Below are 14149 nucleotides of genomic sequence, written 5' to 3'. Positions count from 1 at the left end.
ATCATATTACTTTTTTTTTTTAGACCTTTTTCTGTAGTATAACACTAAATGTATTTATTATCATGACATGTGTTGATAGAAGAGACCATAACTGAAATGTTCCTTGGACCAATTTAAATATTTAGCCGTTAGCCATTATTTCAAAATTGCAGTTTGCTTTAAGCTTTAATAGTGCCAAGACAGGATCACAGTTTTCATCTGTTTTATCCACAATCTGCAACCTTGGCTTTGTGGCTCACTTAATAAAGTAAATGATGTGTACTTGCCCTATTGTTTGCTTGTTTGTCCGTGTTTGTTATTCTTTTGTCCTGTTCCTTTATGAAAAAAACACTGGCCCCACCTTGGCCCCCTTGTAAATTTCATCTAGAACCGCCACTGCTCCCAGGTTTATGATTGGAATTTTACTAGTAAATTGAGGGTATGCCATCTTTGGGTATTACTTCTTTTAAAATACAGTAGGTTTCCAATAATATAATGTTAAAGGAGACACTAAATAAAAAAAAATTCTATAACTTTGGTGCTTTCATATATTAAAAATGAGTAGGTTTCGACTAATAGTAACAGAAAAAAGCTGATATTATTAATACTGCCTTTGACCTTTGGTCTTTGATGCATCACTTGATATACAACAATTTCAGAAAAATACAAAAGGAAAAATACATAAAAATAAGGTCAGGTAAGGGGATACATGAAATACACAATTTCTAAATGAATGAATGAGTGTTCTTCAGCCCCAAACTCATTCATTGAGTTTTATAGATTTGGCTTTTCTGCACTGGTACAAAGTCAGGTTAAAAAAGAAGCAGGCCTTCCAAAAACGTTTCTCCCAAGGCTGGGGGAGACACACTGAGAAAATAAATTGGTATTCAAATGTATGGAGAGTTCCTTTTTACTGAAACTAAGGAGGTACTAAACCCAACCACTAAAAAAACAGATCCATGACATAATCCACTCCACAAAACATCTCACGCATTAGACAAGCTGTATTCCTCTGGAAACTGACAAACCCAGACAGACTCATCACTAGACATTAAGGAATACACAACAGTATCCAATTTTTCTTTTGCACTTGGTAAAGACAGAAACTGTTGCAGCTTCTTGACCATGCAAGCCTCTTCCATTACATTATTTTCACATTGTATTTTATCTAATCTTAAGAACACATAAGGTTTGAAAGTCAGCAGCTACTGAGTTTCAAAAGTTCACAACCTCTGCATAATATGCTCAAACTTCCTCTGTGTTTTTACATACCATCCACTTTACAACTGAGTCACCATCATAACCAATTGCCCTCACTTTGCAATAACACCAGAAGCAATTGTCTGTAAAATATTTGAGAAAAAATATTTCCAACTGAAATTAGGTGGTATTCCTATCACAGCAATGTGATTATTGGATTTATTGAGCTTCTGAGGTTGTTAGTATTTTAACAAATGTCTGTAGAAACAGTCACAATGCTAAGGGCTGGATTTTGCATGCATGTGGCCAATGACATCATTGGATTAACTGTATTCAGTGATTTGACGGGATAACAAACAAACAAACTCTATCCAATACATTTATGGCAGAACACTGAACAACATTTGCTTCATCTAAACTCAGTCTTGGTCCTTGTTGCAGGCTTTTAGTTCTGATGCACAAGTCCAAACAAATCACTTATTTCTAGAATCTTCATCTTTGCAGACTACTTGGCTGAAAAATATTAATATAAGAAATTTGTATACACTTTCCATGGAAACATATTCTGTGTAGTTTTACTCCTTAATACATCAGAGAAATAAATACTGTATGTTCTTTAAAATTATTAAATCAAATTATTTCATTTAAAATCAGTAATTTCTATCAGAACCAGAAAGCTTATATAAACCCCAGCTAATTAAAGCTCTGAATGTGAAAAAAAACCAAACATGGAAATTATATCATCAATCAGGCCTTCTAGCATATAGATCTGCAGCACTGATTGCTCTTACTTAAAAAATAAAGCATTCTGACAATGTCAGTAACTGTCAGTAACTTAGAAAATGAATTGGGATCACATTATATTATTGATCCCATTAGATGTTCAGTTATTCTCTCGTCAGTGGTTCCTCAGTCAAATAACGAAAAATATATATTTTTTAATCTAATTATGCTCCAGAGAGAGCATAGTGATTATGATTCCTGAAAGTTTCTTTCAGCTCTAGAATACCGGAAATTAGCTTAAATGTTTTACCTGTCATGTCTGCCTGCATTTAGAACATACGACATCCTGCGCTGAGAGTTCGGGGAGCCCATCATATGAGTCTTGGACTTAAGCAGGTGCTTGTACTTGGGATTGTGTTTCAACCAGCGGAGCAGGGCCTCACAGGCGTCATGACGCATACCAGTGTTGGTCAGGCTTACTGCCAGAGCCAGGAGGGCTGATATGTTATTTGGGTGGAGCTCCAAACACCTGGACAGAGACAGATACAAACGTGCAAGAAGAGATGTTTAAATGTGTGTTTTCAAAGAGAAATGTAGATATGACAAACATTAATTGGGACCAGCTGAAGCAGAGGAACATCAGGAATAGATGAACTGCACCTCTTTCACCCTGCATCCTCAACAGAGGAGCAGGTTTTCATGCTGCCCACACCTGCTGGATTTGACTTAACTTTGCATTTATGCAAACTTATATTTAGTGATGTTATAGTAGATATGCTGTGATTACTGTAGTGAAAGCAGGACACAACAGAGTTGGGTGAAGGATTTGGATTAGTTAAGAGGTTACAGGCCAAAATAAGATTTGGGATTAATCAACGTTCAAGTTTGATCTGCTGCAGATAATCAGCCAACTTCCTTAAAACCATCAAAATCCCAGACCAACTAAATTATTTCAGCCTCCTGCTGGGAAGTGTTCTTGGTTAAGCTTGCAGAAATGCTTGTGTACAATGTTCAAAATTCAGAGAACACTTACAGGAATGTATCTTAGAAAAAAAACTACCTAGTTTATCTGTATGTATTTAAACTTCCTAAAGTTTGTCTGGGACAAACTTTATCTCATGTTCATGTTTTGTTTTGCTGACTCTGCTTGTGTTGTGTAGAGTTGTGAAGAGACACTTTACTTTCTAAAAGTAAAAGAAAAAGAAAAGCTATTACAGACACTATGTTTTTTGTAAGTAGTTTCAAACGGGGAACATGATGGTTGCCAGTTGATACAAAAACAGTGTAGCAGAGACAGGATTAATGCCAGCAAAAAATCTAATCTCCCTTCAGACCAAACTACTCCTCACAGATGGAGTGATTACATAATGTAGTAATAAGCCAACAAACAGCCTGAGATTTAAAAGATAATCATACTAGGTAAGAAAGAAAAATCAATCATAGATCTGTTTCTTATCAGTCAATCTGATAAGAATCAGAAATTATTTTAAAGCCTGTTAAAGAAAATTTTTTTTATGAAACACAACGATTATTTATCTTAGAAAGCATTTCCACTTGACTTATCAGTGTTCACACTCTGGGAAAGGTGTAATTTCCTCTACTGTAATGAATGAAACTGGGCCACCTCCCATTGAGGTCTCCAGTCAGAGCCCTGACTCTTGCAATCACCATCCATGCAGGGTTCCTCTATTTTAAGAAAAAGGAAAAAATTACATCAATTTTTTTTCCAATAGCTGGTTGATGGCAATTTAGTAACCAACTAGCAGAGGCCTGGGGCTACTCCCCCATGTGCAGCAACTTGCTCAAGTATTCATAGCTGTTTCATTCTTACTGTTTATCAAGTCACAACCACATCTTTCAGGGTATCAATTGGTACTTTATTTAACAAAGCAATGCAACATGGAATATAATTGTAAATAATGTTGAAACTTATGCAACTAATTTATTAATTTTATTCAAATAATATGCAGTTCTACTCACTGCTTTACTTTGATACCCCTAAACAAAATATAACTAATTCTGCTCAGGAGTCTGCCAATTGGTAAATAGAGTGCATGCAGTTGTAGTTCAATCTCAGTATAAACAAAACTGTGCTGTAAATTCCCAAGAAGTTTGTTAGAGGACACTGGTAAATTGTACAGTATAATGAAGTCCATAGAACACAACCAGCAAGGAAGAGGGTATCCAGAGTCCAGGAAACTCAGCAATTTCATATCCAAAATTTAAAGAGTTAAGTACTACTAACTCTACAGCTCTGACATTTAGGACCTATGTGTAAAATTCTATCTGTAAACATAGAACAACGCTTTCCCCTGAACACAAAAAAACCCTAAAAATATGGTGGTGGTGGTGGCTAACCTGGCAGTAGCCAGATTGATGTGTAGAACTGAGTTGAGTTCTATGTTATCAATCTGGGATAGCTGTTGTACAGTCTGTCCATGAACAGGAGGGACGTTCAGTACAATACTTTAAGTTGATTGGAAGAGGTGTCAGCGAGTACCCGCCTTCCATAATACGCTTTCAGCCAATCGTAGCAGTGAATCGTGACGTTTCAGACTTAATAGCTTCCGCAAGTTAGTTGTCCACCAACGGACATACAAACACAGGCTATGTCTGAAAGTCCACCCTAACCCCTAAATCCCTGAATCACAATATAGAACGGGGACTATATAGTGGACTTTATAGTGAACTCAGTTAACTGACTGTTCAGACAGATGATCACTGCTTTTTGCTCCCTGTTGGTCACATAACTCCACCTCCACTGTGCTGTGCCTGCGCCATCTTTATTAGTTGATGCTTTCAGGTAGCGATAGCAGATGGCGACAGCGGGCCACTGTGACAATAAATCCCATAATGCTTTGTGAGGAGAGCACTCCGCGCAAAGCATTCCGGAGTATATATTTGCTTGTCTAGTGACCATGGATGATCAGTACTTTTCAAGATGCATTTTGGGAAACTTTGAGTCCACTACTTTTTCCTCCACTAGACGTTCGCACACTCATCTAAAATAGCGTAACCACCATATAGTGCCCTATATAGGGATTAAAACGGACAGTTGGACACAGCCACAGACATCTTTCCCATCTACAAATGCACAAAGTGCTTCTCTTTTCACCTTTTTTAAATGAGAAATTGTCGCTATTTAAGCTAAAATCGAGTCACTTGCAGTATTGACAGGTGAGTCCTCCAGCGTTGCCATGTTTGTAATGCAAAGGCAAGGCCATTCCGACTGTCGTCATTCTTACATGTCCCAGCCAAAAAACACTGCTGGCATGTCATTGTTCTGACCCTGACTGAGATGGGCATATTAGCGGGTGTTTTTCAAGATGGATTTGTTGTGGGAATAAAAATTTTGATCTTGTGATAATCCAACTGGCAGCGCAAGGTTAGGTGGTGGCATCATGCTACAGGAATGCTTTAATTCAGAGTAGTTGGGGAAGTAGTCAGAATGGATAGGACATTAGATGAAACGAAATGCAGGGAAAACATGATAGAAACATCAATGAAAGCTAAAACAACTTATAAAGTCAGCGATTCACACTATCTGCCGCGGGAGTACACGGCTGTGTTCGTCACTGCTGTTTACATAGCACCGGATGCTAACGCTAACAACGCGCTGGAGGAGCTTTATGAACACATCAGCTCGCTCCAGAACAAGCACCCGGCGGGGTTTTACGTGGTGGCGGGTGACTTTAACCACGTAAAACTGACGGACACTTTGCCGAGATTTTACCAACATGTGAACATTCCAACACGTGGTAACAATACGCTTGACCATGTTTACACCAACATGAGAGACGCGTACAGGGCCTTCCTCCACCCCCACCTCGGACTCTCCGATCACATCTCCATCCTGATGGTCCCTGCATACCACCCACCACTGCACCGCCCCAAACCCACACAGAAGACCATCACTGTGTGGCCCAGCGACGGAGACTCGGTGCTGCAGGACTGCTTTGGCTGCACAGACTGGCAGATCTTCAGGGAGGCTGCTGAGACTGAGGGCGAGCTGGATCTGGAGGACTATACATCTTCTGTCCTCGGGTATATCAGCAAGTGTGTGGAGGACGTCACCACCACCAAGACCATGACCTGCTACCCGAATCAGAAACCCTGGCTGAATGCAGAGGTGCGGTCTCTGCTGAAAGCCAGGGATGCTGCCTTCAGGTCTGGCGACCCACAGGAGCTCAGGAGGGCTAGAAGAGAGCTGACTGCAGGAGTAAAGAGGGCAAAAGCTTCATATGCTCAGAAAATCCAGGGACACTTCAACTCCCAGGATCCACGGAGCATGTGGAAGGGCATTAAGTGCATCACTGACTACAAAACCAGTGACACACAATGCGCTAAAGACCCCTCTCTGCCTGAAGCCCTCAACGAGTTCTACGCCCGCTTTGAGGACCATGACACTCCACCCAGTACCAGACTCGCCCCCCCACCTGGAGAGGTGCCACTCAGTGTGACGCCAGCAGAAGTGAGGAGGACCCTGAAAAGGATCAACCCGCGAAAAGCTGCTGGCCCGGACAACATCCGGTTCTGAGGGACTGTGCTGATCAGCTCTGCGAGGTCCTAGCAGACATTTATAATGTCACCCTTTTTCAAGCGGCTGTTCCCGCCTGCCTGAAGACTGCCACTATCATCCCGGTTCCAAAGAGCTCCACAGTAATGGGTCTGAATGACTATCGGCCAATAGCCCTCACGCCGATAGTCACAAAGTGCTTTGAAAGACTGGTAATGACCCACATCAAAGCCTCCATCGACGTCACTGTGGACCCTCACCAGTATGCCTACAGGAAGAACCGCAGAAGAAATGGCATCTTCTGTGGTCCACACTGATCTCACCCACCTGGAGCGGAAGGACTCCTACGTCCGTCTGCTGTTTGTGGACTTCACATCTGCTTTCAATACAATAATCCCGCAGACCCTAATAACTAAACTCTCCTCACTTGGACTGAGCATTTCACTTTGCAACTGGGTCCTGGACTTCCTGACCAACAGGCTGCAGTCTGTGAAGATCCATAACATCTCCTCCTCCACCACAGTCCTCAGCACTGGCTCTCCACAGGGCTGTGTGCTGAGTCCCCTCCTGTTCACGCTGCTCACATATGACTGCTCTCCTCTCCATCCTGGCTGTCATATTGTGAAGTTTGCAGATGATACAGCAGTGGTTGGAAACATCACAAACGGTGATGAGTCCAGCTACAGACAGGAGGTGAAACACCTGGAGGGCTGGTGCAGAGAAAACAACCTCTGCATCAACGTCAAGAAAACGAAGGAGATGATTGTGGACTTCAGACAGAGCAGACACGCCCATCTCCCCCTGCTTGTCGGAGGATCTGCGGTGGAAGTTGTCTCCAGCTACAGGTACTTGGGTGTGCACCTGAGCAACAACCTCACCTGGAGCAACAACACTTCCGCTCTGGTCAAGAAGGCGAATCAGCGGCTCTACTTCCTCAGGCGGCTGAAGCGTGCAGGACTGGGGAGCTCAGTCCTCATCTCTTTCTACAGATGTGTGGTGGAGAGTGTGCTGTGCTCCAGCATCAACGTGTGGTACGGTAGCTGCTCTGCTGCAGACAGGAAAGCTCTGCAGAGAGTAGTGAAGGCTGCACAGAGGACTGTTGGAGTCAACCTCCCCACCACCACAGACATCTACACCTCCAGATGCAGGAAAAGGGCCTCCTGCATCATGAGGGACCCCACTCACCCAGCACACTCACTTTTTGTTCCGCTACCCTCAGGCAGGAGGCTGCGGAGCATCAAATGCAGGACAACCAGACTGAGAAACAGCTTCATACCAGAAGCTGTGAGACTCTCAAACTGTCCCTAACAATAACTTGTATTTGCAGTCTACACTCAGTCACTTTAAAATGTTGCACTGCTAAATTTATCTTTAATATACATTTTATTCTCTACTTCTTGTTTTTATATATCTGTAAATGTTTTTTATAAAATTTGATATTGTAGCTAGTTTTTATAATTTATTTTTTATATTCGGATGTAACTGAGGCCGTGACTCTCAATTTCGTTTACCTCATGTAACACGTGATGTGAATGACAATAAAGTCTCTTGAATCTTGAATCTTGAATCACCTGATTTGTTCTTTTCCTTTTAATGGCCCAGTTAAACTGTAAACCAAATTAATTTGATCATCTTTGGCAAAACTTAAAAAATTGATCGCTTCTCACAGATATGCTTCTTTCAATCCAGCTAACCATGACGTAATTTTCAATGATTAAATTTGCATATTTTTTGTTTCTAGATGTGCAAGTTCAATAGTAATATTGCTGAAAAGACTTTTTATAACTCCAGTAATAGGTGATTCAGTGATAAAATTGTGAATGCAAGCAGTTTCCTTATTTGCAAAATATAAAACCATATTTTTTTTTTCCGTTGCGTATGTCGACTACTTAAAGTATCAACAAAACACTATGAGCTTGTGTTTAAAATATGACAACGTTGAAGGGACATGAATCCCTTTTCTCTATGTATGTGTGAATGGATTTATTTTGTTTGTTACTTAGGTTGCTTGTGTAACTTGCTGTCAGAAAGTAAATATAAACTTCTTGTAGAATATAAAATTAGGCTCTTTGAAATCTGAACTGAACTCAGATGTTTCTCATTACCTTTGCAGGGAGACGATTGCAGCCTGCTCATTTTCATTTTCAGCCTGTGTGGTCCCCAACACCTGCCACGCCTGCAGGGAAGAGGAGAATACAGATATCACGAAATAGCGGGATGGAAACACCACAGCCTCTCAGGGCGTTCAAACACAGAAGGAATAAATAACAGATCTGTTATATAGCAAAACCTATCCTGCTGCTTCAGATTGACTGGCCAAAATGTTTTGCAGTGCATATTAATGAATAAAGCAGAATTCTCATCTCATTTTAAAGGAGTTGTAAACTGTATCTTTTTGTGCTCCCATTTTTTACCCATATTAATTCATATATATCATATAATTGTTAAAAATCCTGATTTGGCAAGTGTGCAGGATTCAATCAAAACAGCTGTGTAAAATAATTGCTTTACAGGTAGTGAAAGCAATTACACAAACACCAGTGATTTAGCATGTCAAACACAGAAATCATTCATCCTACCTTAATATTAGGTATGTTGAATTTCCCAGCAAGGCTGTTTTTTTTTTTTTTTTTTGTCTAACATGTTTTAACCTTAACACAAAACAACCCTGGTCTTGACATATTTAGAGTTTTTTAAAAATGCTTTTCAGATCTATGAAACATCAGAATTGAATAGTTCCTATTTATTCTTTAGATTGCCATTTCATTTTTTTTTTTTTTTTTTTTTTTTTTTTAGGTTTTGGCCTGTTTTGCTAATGGAGCTCTGGGAATCGATGTCCCAGAGCTACATGATAGTCTAACAGATTTGCTTCCCCAAACAGACCATTATGGTTTTTGTCATAAGGTGCTCAGTGCTGCTTGGTGCTCATATATGAAACTTTCATGAAAATGATTTAAGGATTAAAATCGTACTGACAGAGACAGAAAGGGAGGTGAGAAAGACAGAGGGGATAAGCACATGGAAAGAGAAAAACAAAAAGGAAATGGCAAAGGCAACACACCTATATGAGACAAGAGGGACAGAAATTAGGTGAAACCCATCAGAGAAGGGCAGATGAGAGCACCCCAAAGGGACCCAGTCCCAAAGGTCTGAGGTCCCATTGGGGCAAGCCATTGTCAGCTGGTCACTACCAAGGTGGATCCAGATGAGAGTCCAGGGGTTTCAGCACACATCCTCTGCCAGGGGAGCACGGCACCAAGTACCAGGAGTAGACCACAAGCCCACACCCGCCCCCATTCCATCATCAAAACCCAACCCCAGCTCCAATGCCCTGCCCTCCACCCAAGATAGTCAGTCCCTGGCAGGCACGTGCAGAGGGGGGGGCTAAGGGGGCTTGAGCACCTGCCCCTTTTGCTCCATGATCCCAATGTGCCCTTTTGGTCCCTTTTTTTTTTTTTTTTATTTATTTTTTTTTTATTTGACACATGTACTGAAATTACTATTATTATCTTTTTTTTGGCTAGAAAAACAATACAATAAGCCCTCCGGTCACGTTGTTACCTTTGACCTTTTGCCCGTGACGACGCACTTGCCTCTCGCACAGTCAGATAAGGCGGCTAACTGCGGAGCTAAAGGTAGCGAACATTCCACATTACACTGTGGCCGCTGCTCATTTGGCCCTAAGCAAGATCAACCATGATCAGACGGATGGCTATGTCTTCAGTCTGCACCGCCTCTCCAATGTCAACCTGAATAGAGATGTAAGTGAAACCAAATAAGCCCCATGGATGATGCAGTATTGTTTGATCTAAAACACTGTTTACTCTGTGCTTTTAGTCTTTTACATTGAAAATTATGATTTTTAATTCACAAAAAAACTGTTCTGTAATGATTACAGAACAGTTTTTTTGTGAATTAAAAAACATATTTTTTGGTGAAAATACTGGAGTAGGCTTGCTACTTGTCAGACAACGGAAAACTTTGAACGTTGTATGATTTCTCTACTTTAGCAAAGAGTAGCGGTTTAAACGGAGGAAAGTAATTCTTTCTCTGAAGAACTACTGAGCGGGAGGAGACAGCCAGGTGAGGAAAAGCTGTTCTTATCTATCGATTCAGTATTTTTATCATACAGACATTAGGCTGTTGTTCTTGTGCTATGAGCTAGCTGCTAGCTAATGACTTTGCTAGCAAAGCAAGATAACTAAAAAGCTTCCCTGTGTCATTAATGATAGTAGGACATTCTTCAGTATTACTTATGCAATAGGGGCACATCGCCCGTCAAAATCCTATCATCTCCATAATGGATATATGTCTGATTTTCTCATTTCCTTTGCTGCATGATGTACATTGCATTTATTCTAGCGTTAGGTAAATGTATCTTAAAGGAGAACTCATCCAGAATGATAGATATATGATAGATATAATGTATGAAGCTGGTGAAAACAAAACTGCGCAGCTTATGCAAGGAGGATCGGTTGTCAGACCTTCTTTTGTTGGCAATCGAGAAGGATGTGCCAATCATTCACAGTGAGGTTATTAACATTTTTAAAGACATGGCTAACGGAAAACTGCTGCTGTGAACAAAAGAGAACAAAAATAGCAAAAATGCTTAAAAGTTAGAAATTTGTTTTTAAACAGTTAAATCACCATGACGGAAAATAAGTTTTTGGATCATAATCTTGGATTTAGTTTGGGGGGGAAAAGAAAGGCAAGAGACTGAAATAAATAAGACATTGACCTTCACTCAACACAGAAAAGATGAGACAATGAGGAAAAAAAGAAAAGAGAAACTGACAAGAAAAAACGAAGAGGAAAGATTGAAGAAAATGTATATAGGTACTTACAAAATACACTAAGACACAAACAGAGTAGGCTTTTCTCATGGTGACATGCATTAATAAAATGTTTGATTTGTTCTTTTTTTTCTGCAGTTCTAGTTAAAGTTTGATGCAGCAGCTCTGCTTTTCTGAATGGACCGTCTCCATCTCCACTGTCAGTACAGCAAACCAGGCAGACATTCTTTTTTATAGATTACAGTACACTAAAAGGTTGCATTGTGCCCTTGTATGCATTTTTAACAGTTTAATTCTGTAAAGTCAAAATATGTCTGGTGGTCCAGCTCTGATTTACATCTTTGGCTAAATTGCAGGTTTGAATATTGAAATACTTTCCTATAACAAAATAGACCTGCAGAAAGAAATTACTAATAAAATATTTTACATGCATAGTTCTATGTTCTATGTAGAGATTTCCCTTAGCTTTGATTGTATGTCTCACAATTTTGTAATTTATCATTGTTCATTAAACTCTGAAAGCTATGTGACTTTGTTAATATTCTGTCCTAAAATGCGATAAGATGTGCCCTTTTTTTTTTTTGAGCACCTTCCCCTTTAGTGGTCTCTGCACGGCCCTGGTCCCTGGAAAAAGAGGGGCCAGAGACGGGGCACAGAGGTGATAGAGCACAGCCCTCCAACCCCCATGCAGGTGTTGCATGCAACAACAGAACGAACGTTGCAGACATTCCTCATACAAAGGGACTGGAATAACCAATCTCAGCTAAGGGTCTGAGCAGGTTGCCTGACAGGCCAATCCCGACCCCCATCTCCAACCCCTTCGAGGCCTCCCGTGGGGAAGTGAGGAGCTCAAAGCTCCCTCACCAGGTAGAAGCATCCCCACCAAGAGGTGGCCATAGGGGACCAGAGCCAATCCTGGATCCGCACCATCTCCAGTAATGTCTGGTCCCAGGCTGCCACATCCCCCCACCTCCTTCTAATATTTAATCACAACTTGTCAGGATGATCCTTTTTCAATTGGAAGTCGATGATTGCTGTTTTTAAGGCCTGGGAGAAAACACCTGCATGTAACTGCATGAAATGCAGCTGTTGGTGAGGAAACGAATGATGAGATCAAAAAGATCTGCTTTAAATTACTACTAGAAAAGCATTTTGAGAGCGCAGACCTAAACCAAGCAGCAAATTGGCCCAAATTTTGACTTACACCTAGAGCAAAAACTCCCACATAATCTGGATTGTTACCAAATTAATTGTTCCTTGGCATGAGGGACACCACTGATGAAAATGTCATAAAAAATTTTTACTTTTGAAGTTATCTTGTACACAGACAGGTAGACAAACACACACACACAAGCTCTCCTAAAAATATAACCTATTTGGCAGAGGTAAATATTTATTAATTCATGACACTTGCCAAATACTACAACATCAGCAGCAGCTTAAAGTTCTATTGACGAAGCAGATTTACATCAGGTATTTGTATTAGTAGAAGTGCATTTTGGAAAGATGGGATTAACAGATGCTGCTGACCAATGCTGTGCACTCAGGGTCAATATACTAATAACCAAACATAAGGACTGAGTGTATCTTTCGAATCAAAACAGACCTTATACAAACCTTAAAAAAGCTGTGGTTAAAATATATAAAATAAAGTTCTGTCTTTTTTTTCCAATTTTGTTTTTATTGGGGACATCAAGGCTGTTGGTCTGGACTTGAAATTGATGTACAGACTACCTTTCTATTTTTCTGAATTTTCCCTATAACGTTCACAAATTCACTGCAGATCCTGTAGAGTTTAGTTCAGAGGCTGTAGATGCAGGAGGGTTTGTTAAACTGTCAACTCTGGAAAACAGAGCTTGAACATTATCGATGCATGTTGATCTCAGAAAAGAAGAAAAGAAAGATTCCCTTGCAATCTTTAACTGTAAGTTAAATCTATGAGGTATTTTTTTTATAGATGGAGTGCAGTCTTTCAACACCTTGTTTTTTCTTCTACACTCTTTTTTTTTAAACTATTGATCAGTGGAGCATTTTATTTATGGAGATTTTTCTCTTACCAAAGACAACCTTTACAGAAGAAATGGAATCAACGATGTTTTAGAGTGGACGTCCCCTAGAGTTGCTCATCTACTGGGTAATACGACAAAATGGAAGAGTACATTTTAGATTCATTTGAACTGTCAATTTGAAGCATCTTCTTTTAACTTCCCTTTTGCTAATGGAGTCAATTTAAATAATAGTCTCAAAGACAAAGAGAAGAGACATCAGATGCAAAGAACTTGGACATATTTAGACTTCTACTGATGATCAATGTCCCTATTTGTGTTTGTTCATGTATATCACATAGGTCTTTTGCCTGTATGTTATGTGGGTTGTAAACATGGATGAAGAAGTCATCCACAATGTTATAAAAGTATTGGTCAACACATATCACAGATATCAAAATTCAAAAAATGAAATAAAAAAAAATTACTTTAGGTTTTGAAGGCCTCTAGAAATCCATTTGAATGGTTCAAAATGGATGCTTTACCTATAAAGCCAGACTGAGCGGATGAATAAAGATATCAAACTGGGTTAGAGTTGGCGACATTTGGCAAATACTGGTTTATTGCCAGGGGGTGGGGCTATGTGGAGAAAATGGGATGTTTGGGTGTATATTTGTGGATTCCGGTCTTATCAAGGTTTTTCATGTTTTCAGCATAATACAGGAAAAGGGATTGGAGAGGGTGGTCAGTGTCTGGGTGGTCCTTTATAGGGGCCAATGGGTGTATTGGGAAATTCCACTTATTGTATTGATGTAGAAGTAATGATTTATTCTAACAACGTAAACTACAATTTTAGAGTTTACAGGTAGCATAAGTGTTCAATTTAAATGCTAAATGATTATTGGGGGAAAATTAAGCATAAACTTAAACCTGCCAGAATGAAATGTGTTGGG

The 14149-nt window shown here is 40.0% G+C and overlaps 1 protein-coding gene across 3 annotated transcripts in view; it reads right to left on the bottom strand.

Annotated features, from left to right (window-relative positions):
- pex5la (peroxisomal biogenesis factor 5-like a) overlaps window positions 1-14149 on the bottom strand; it is a 137372-nt gene that overhangs the window by 18226 nt on the left and 104997 nt on the right. For all 3 annotated transcript variants that reach the window (XM_038272246.1, XM_038272247.1, XM_038272248.1), the window contains 2 exons: window positions 8524-8594; window positions 2213-2431 (listed from right to left, as the gene is read on the bottom strand). In XM_038272246.1, coding sequence (XP_038128174.1) covers window positions 2213-2431; window positions 8524-8594 — 290 coding nt within the window. The remainder of the gene's footprint in view (window positions 1-2212; window positions 2432-8523; window positions 8595-14149) is intronic.

Source organism: Cyprinodon tularosa, unplaced genomic scaffold (assembly GCF_016077235.1).
Source record: "Cyprinodon tularosa strain WSP-4 unplaced genomic scaffold, ASM1607723v1 ctg82, whole genome shotgun sequence".
Classification (NCBI taxonomy): Eukaryota; Metazoa; Chordata; class Actinopteri; order Cyprinodontiformes; family Cyprinodontidae; genus Cyprinodon; species Cyprinodon tularosa.
This window is presented reverse-complemented; position numbering and strand designations above follow the sequence as displayed.